This window comes from Gymnodraco acuticeps, unplaced genomic scaffold (genome assembly GCF_902827175.1).
Source record: "Gymnodraco acuticeps unplaced genomic scaffold, fGymAcu1.1, whole genome shotgun sequence".
Lineage (NCBI taxonomy): Eukaryota > Metazoa > Chordata > Actinopteri > Perciformes > Bathydraconidae > Gymnodraco > Gymnodraco acuticeps.
The window spans coordinates 908,735-915,981 of NW_022991216.1; the positions used below are offsets into that span (position 1 = coordinate 908,735).

General features: G+C 40.4%; 1 protein-coding gene across 1 annotated transcript; it reads left to right on the plus strand.

The window, feature by feature from the left end:
• The first annotated feature begins 207 nt into the window (after positions 1-207).
• Positions 208-3,880, plus strand: nsa2 (NSA2 ribosome biogenesis homolog (S. cerevisiae)). Its single transcript, XM_034238696.1, has 6 exons — positions 208-372; positions 1,241-1,428; positions 1,534-1,684; positions 1,798-1,977; positions 2,120-2,312; positions 3,610-3,880. Exons 1-6 carry the CDS (start codon positions 370-372, stop codon positions 3,675-3,677), a joined length of 783 nt encoding a protein of 260 aa, XP_034094587.1. The 5' UTR covers positions 208-369; the 3' UTR covers positions 3,678-3,880.
• The last annotated feature ends 3,367 nt before the right edge of the window (positions 3,881-7,247 follow it).

Genomic DNA, 7,247 nt, shown 5'->3' on the forward strand with positions numbered 1-7,247 from the left:
CCCGGTTCCGTCACTATATTTATGTCTCTATTTAAAAAAGTATAACGCAGTACTAGCTGTTATATGTAATTTGTATCTTTAATAAAGAATGACTGATCTATCAGGTGCTTACACGTTTGTTATCCAATTATATTTGTATGTATCGTCTTTAACACGGTCAAGTGACACAGTAAGATGTGGAAAACGTTCACTTTAGGCGAACGGACAAACCGTTTCCTCCGTATGACGTACTTCCTCTAAGTATCGGCTACGGGGAAAACAACATCGAAACGACCCCAGCCTCAAGCGAAAACACAAAATACTCGCGTCTTTACCGACTCGCACCACCTGCGAAGTATTCGCCGAAAGACTTAACACCACCAACACAAAATGGTATGAAGACAACCGTTTTTTATAGCACAGTAGTTCTTTTATCAGTCATTTTAACAGGTTAGCATATCGTGCTAGCGGTTAGCATCAGTTCACATGTGGCTTGGTGACGTGCTGCTCTGACCTGGTGTTGTTTATATTGTTAATATTACAATTATGAGCCTGCTACATACAAAGATGCAGTTGAAGTAACGAGTGTATGAGCATGCACTTGTTTATGTTGTGAATCTTTTTGAGGGATCTTTAGTTTTGGTTGTCCTTGCGGTGTTAATTGTAACGCAAATGTTTCGAAGTTGAAATGTAGTGGGAATGGCCATTGCGTTTTTATCGAGTGTAGACCTAATTTATAATTGAATAATAGGTCATTTTGCAATTTAAATGAACGTGTAATATTCTAAGGTGCTACTCTGGCTTAATTGTTTCTGTTCGCTGTTTTTGTATTTACACGATTAAACGTGGAATTGTTATATTTATGGCTGCAAGTAACATATTTTAATAATTGATCAGCGTGCCAAATTTATGATTAGCTAGAGCCCGAAATGACGTCTTAAAATTGATATTTTACCATCATAAACCCAAATGTAATCAATTTGCAAGTATATATATAATAGTGAACCAGACATAGTTTGACATGTGTGCTAAAAAATGACGGGAAAGATCAATGCATTTGAAATAGATATACTTAGTTCGCTTTAAAAATATCATTGATATATGGAAATGAGCCACTTCCCGAATAATGAAAGCATATACAAATGAATGCAGCGCCCCATGTAAGAGACAATGCTAGAGTAATGTTTTTTTTACTCGGAACTGAGCACTGTAGATTTCTGCTCCAAGCCTTTGCATTTATCGTTTTTGTTTTCTTTTTTAGCCCCAGAACGAGCACATTGAGTTACATCGCAAGCGGCATGGCCGCCGCTTGGACCACGATGAACGGAAAAGGAAGAAGGAGAGCCGTGAGGCCCATACGCGTTCCCACAAAGCCAGGACGCTGATTGGATTGAAGGCCAAACTGTACAACAAGCAGAGGCATTCAGAGAAGATCCAGATGAAGAAGACGTGAGTTTAATATTTTTTTTGTGTATATGCTGGCTGTCTTAAAAAACAAACCATGAAAACTATGCCAAATGAGCAGCTAAACAATTCTGACTTGTATTTTTGCAGCCTCAAAATGCATGAACAGAGGAGAACCAAGCAGAAGAACGATGATAAGACCCCAGAGGGAGCAGTGCCAGCCTACCTGCTGGACAGAGAGGGACAGTCCCGAGCAAAGGTCCTCTCCAACATGATCAAACAGAAGAGGAAAGAGAAGGCTGTAAGTACCACATCACATCTGTATGTCTGCAGTCCCTGTATCAGAATGTGGTAACATTGGGAGATGTTTTAATTGGTTTCTAATCACAAATATCTTGTGTATGTTTTCTGCAGGGCAAATGGGAGGTGCCCCTGCCAAAGGTGCGTGCCCAGGGAGAGACAGAAGTACTTAAAGTCATCAAAACTGGAAAGAGACAAAAGAAAGCCTGGAAGAGAATGGTCACCAAAGTTTGCTTTGTTGGAGACGGCTTCACCCGTAAACCCCCCAAATATGAGCGTTTCATCAGACCCATGGTAAGATCGCAGTGTCATTGGAATTGTTTTATTGCTTTAACTAACACACACAACTCTTGGCTTACATGAGTTCAGGCTTGAATGTCTGTTTTAATTACGTTCCTAACTCCTAAATAACATCTTTCTCTTGAATCTACTTTAGGGTTTGCGTTTTAAGAAAGCTCATGTCACACATCCAGAGCTGAAAGCCACATTCTGCCTTCCCATCCTGGGAGTGAAGAAGAACCCCTCCTCCCCCCTCTACACCGCCCTGGGAGTCATCACAAAAGGAACAGTGGTGGAGGTCAATGTCAGCGAGCTGGGCCTGGTTACACAAGGAGGAAAGGTTATCTGGGGTGAGTGCTCCTCTTTGGGCATCTGTGAATCCCTTGGTGTACTTCATGTGTTTCTGCACAGTGGCTGCAGATAAGGCCCCGGCCACACGAGGACGATAACGGTAAAACGCAAATGCAATCACAAACAAGCTTCCGTCCACACGCAATAGACAACGGAAAGTGTCTGCCCACACGAGACCGCTCCGTTTAGCTCCAACCGCTGGAGAAGCTGCAGTACATATGCTGAGCCTGTACGTGGCGCTGTAACTTCCTCCTCCACAAAAGCAGCGAAGAAGCATGGTTGTCATGGTTGCCCTTCTGTTTATTCTCCGCGGTGGGGGCCGAGGGAACCGGGCAGAGTTTTTCGCCAGTCAACGTGTATTAAAGTTTAAATCTTCCGGACAAAATTATAAAAGTGCCGGTCAAAGGTCTTCTTTGTTATTTATTGAGCTTTAAAACAAATGAATAACGAATCTATATAATATAATAATAAAATACACGCAGCCTCTCTTTTTCCTCCCTCTCTTCGGACAGCGTCAGTGTCTGTCTCATGCAGCAGCTGATCCAGTAATGAGTGACCCGGCCGACAGTAAAAATAAACATATTTATAACTAGTTTAGGTAGTTTGAGAGGTGTCTCTGTCCTGTCAGATTAAACTTCACTCGCGTTTATGTCCATATCGAGAGAAAGATAAATAATCTGAATTCAGTGTGCAGTTTACTGTGACGCGGGGGTGAGCAGCAGAGGTGGGGAGAGGCGGGGCTATTGCCTCATCATTATCAGAAAATGATCGTATAGGGCGCACACACGGAGCCGTTGGACCCCCCAGAGCGTTGCGTATGCCGTTCTATCCACCTTGGGACCCGTTATCGTTTGGTGCCGTATTCGGTCGTCCTCGTGTGGCCGAACGGTCTAAACAGTAACGCAAACGACCGTTATCGTCCTCGTGTGGCCGGGGCCTAAGATTAGGCTACGCTAATATTATAAGTATTAAACTATTTGTAGATTTAAATTCTAGCAGCCATGTAGGTTTCTTTCAGACTTCCAAAGATTTTAAAAAATCCAAAGTGTTGTAAAAACCAAACGTCAACATTAATTGAAAAAAAAAAGAGATCATTTGCAAAAACATGTTTTTATTTAAGTTTTATCCAAACAAAACTTCAAAAGAAGCGTCAAATCTTTAAAAAAAAAAAAATGTATTGGCATGTTCTACGGTAATATGTCTATTAACTATCTTAACAATAATAATACAAAAAAATCACTTTGTAAACAAAAGATGTGTGATTGTGCTCTAACCAATATATGTATCTTCCTTCAGGTAAATATGCCCAGGTGACAAATAACCCAGAGAACGACGGCTGCATTAATGCGGTCCTGCTGGTATAAGACTGGACCTTTATACAGACTCTGCCTGGTAGCTCTGAACACAAGAGAGGAATGTTGATAACATCAAACACACGAGGCAACGCGCTTTCAGTTCACATCACGGGGAGATGCTGCGCCTGGCAACACAACAATTTTTGTAACAGAAGAAGAAAATGGGGTGATACTGTGTTAAATGTGACATAAATAAATGTTATGTGATCATATTTGTTCTCTTTGATTTCTTGTTCAATATTCCATATAATAAGCTAATTGTTAAGCGAGCTATTTTCCCCTGAAAACATGAAACATTCCCATGCTAATATCCTAAAAGTTAGGATAAATGTTTAATCAAGAAGGCACACACAAAAGCCGGGCTCATGGTGAAGGGCTAACATGTGTGCTTACAAGATTTGAAAAGTACTTGTGATTTTGAATAAAGTGCTTGAAATAGTTATTGAAATACTTCAAGATTGAATTGCTGATCTGACTGAATAGTTTGCTATTTAGATTCAAATGAAACAAGTTTACAATGTCTGTCAAATGCATCACTTGATCTGGTTTTTAAAAGAAGAGGACTACTTTTCTTAAAAATACTTGGGCAGTTGTACCTGCGCCTGAAAGTCCAGTGCATAGAATATGAGCCATTTACTGACGTTTCTAAAACAGAAGACAGATTTAGTTGAGACTTTGCAAGAATAATATAACGATTGAGTTCAGTAAACATTGGGTGTGTCTTAAAGTGTTCCCTAAGATGTTCCAGCCATAACTGTAGTCAACTAATCTGCTTAAAGACATTGGTAAAGTTCCTAGGATATAATGAACTCTGCTTCACAAGAGCAGACAGCAAACAAGGTGCTGTGAGTGTTAAATGTATCAGCAACTCTTTAACCCTTGTGGTGTTCAGGTCAAATTGACCCATTTTAAATGTTCACCAAAAATCAAATACTAGGATATTTTTCTTTCAACTTAAAACTCCACGGCTTTATCTTGTTTTCTCTGATGAACACGTAGACATGTTTACTTTTGCTTAAATACAGTTACGTCCTTCATGAGATGTTCTGAGTTGGACCTGGATCAATTCTGAGACACACACACACCTTATACATTGTTACAATCAAAGCACCGAGAAGCAGTCTGCTTCTGTCTTCCTGTCTTTGTAGATTGGGAACCTGCACAATATTATTCCAGAACAATCTAAACATTTCACATGTACTCACACTAACATATACGTTATATATGTTACAGTGTATAGCACACTTCAACTACAATCCTCCACCAGCAATATAATAGAACAGTGTCTCTGCTCAGAGGGGCTTGGAGCTCATATGGGATTATATAGTGTTCAATCCCAACTAAGAGCCCCCCCCTTATTATAATAAAATACGATTAAAAAATAATAAACATCAATACTAAAATAGTTTATTTTGTATTTTGCTGGATCATCATGAATATGTATTCCAAGTCTTTATTATTTTGGATGTGGATAATAACTATCACAAAAAACAAATGAAACTTGCATTGTTAAAAGGGAGTAAGTGTGGGCGGTGGTGGCGAAGTCCATAGGGACTTGGCTTGGCAACTGGAAGGTCACCAGTTCAAGTCCTGGAAAGACCGAGTGCTACCGAGTGTCCCTGAGCAAGGCACCGTTCCCTACACTGCTCCCCGGGCGCCGTTCAAAATGGCAACCCACTGCTCCTAACACAGGATGGGTCAAATGCAGAGAAACAATTTCCCCACAGGGATTAATAAAAGTCCATCTTAAATCTTAATTGCAAATATGAATCATAAACGCTACATATATTGTAAGGAAATAAGATAAAGAAAATATATATTAGGGACTTTATATGTGTTTTCTATTTTTTAAGATGATAATCATGGCTCAGGTCAGTTTGACAGTACCAACGGGTGTAAAATGCGAACATAATACAAGAGTTACAAATATTCTAACACGTTTAGTGTAATCTTTTAACTTTTCAAGAAAGCTCTCTAGGAAAGTGAAACAGCACTCGTTTCCGACAGGCTTCTTCCTCTTCCTCCCTCGCTGTGTGCACGGCTCTGTGTTGTTGGAGGCAGGAAGCCGCTGACAATGACACAGCACCTCTGAAGCCGCAGGATACACTATAGACCAGGGGTATTCAACTAAAATTCAGCGAGGTCCAGTTAGAGAAAATCTCCCCATACAAAGGTCCGGAACATCAAATGTTCTTAGACAAATGTCTAAGTTGCTTCATGAATTAGTGTGATATTGAAGTAGCTGCAGCTTTATCAACGTCTGCATGTAATCAACAACTGACTGCCAATCAAATAAAGAAAGTACAATTCAAAAACAACAATATTTATTATCCAATAACATTGAACTATACAGATATACAGTAAATACTGTGGATATGTGTAATGTTCCTCTCTGGCTGCATTTAAAAATAAAATAGAGAAAATAAATCAAATATCTTTTGAAAATGTGTGCATCTCAAAAGTGCTTAATTTTAGATAAATACAATAAAGTGTAGCAGCAGCTTGAGTTTCCCTTTTTCTTTGTTAACCATTTCACATCATGACTTAACAGTTTCAGACGATTATAGAACAATATCAGTCTTTACACATCATAACAATTGAACAGTTTTAAAGTTTCTCTTTCTTTCCCTCTTATATTGCAGTCCCTCACTCACTTTGTTTTATTCAGTGCGAGAATTGAGCTGGAGCTTGTCCTGCCAGGAGTTTAGATCTGGGCTGAAATGGTGTCAGGGCCATTCTCATACACACATGTAGGTTCTCATTGGTTAGCCTGGAACGATATTTTGTTTTAATAATGTTCATTGTGGAGAAAGCTGCCTCGCAGCTGTGTGTGGAGCCAAACATGGTGAATATATAGAGCTACTTTCCTCAGACCTGGGAAAGCTCTCAGAGACTGTTTTGAGCCAGAAAGTGACAGGGTCAGTTCTTCCAAGTTGCTCTTTCAGGGCCACGTCTGCTTGGAGATCAACCACTTGCATCTGGAGAGGCCCAGCATTTGCCCACTTGAAGTGCTGTGTGACTTCCTTTGAGAACTCCCTGACATCTGCAATAAGAAATGGGTTCTGAATGAACGTGGTGAGCTGCCGTCCAAAGCTGAAGCTGTCAAAACGTTTGCTGAAGTTTACAATCAGCTTATCTACAAAGCCAACAAAAGAAGACACATGTCTCTGAACCTGTTCCTGCACTGCTGGGAAGTGTGCACAGTCTCCCTGCAGATCTTCCTTGAACACTTCAAGTTTCCTCTGAAAGGAGCGGACAGCTGTCATCAATTCACAAATTGAATAGTCCTTGCCCTGTAGCTTCAAATTCAGTTCATTCAGATGCGAAGTGATGTCAACCAAAAAGGCCACATTATCCATCTTTTTCTCATCTTCTAAAAAGAGAGAAAACTGTGTTGCCTTCTGACTTCCCATCTCTGCCAAGAAAGCTGCAGCTACTTCCCTTCTGATGGACCAAAAGCGCTCCAACACCCTGCCTTTGCTGAGCCATCTCACATTGTTGTGCAGCAAAAGATCATCAACTTCTCTGAGGAGTTCCCTGAGCATGCGATGCTGATAGGAAGAGGACGCCCTGAGAACA

Coding starts and splice junctions, on each gene's coding strand:
- nsa2 (XM_034238696.1), top strand. Junction 1,429..1,533: donor AAGATCCAGATGAAGAAGAC/GTGAGTTTAATA, acceptor GTATTTTTGCAG/CCTCAAAATGCATGAACAGA. Junction 1,685..1,797: donor AGAAGAGGAAAGAGAAGGCT/GTAAGTACCACA, acceptor TGTTTTCTGCAG/GGCAAATGGGAGGTGCCCCT.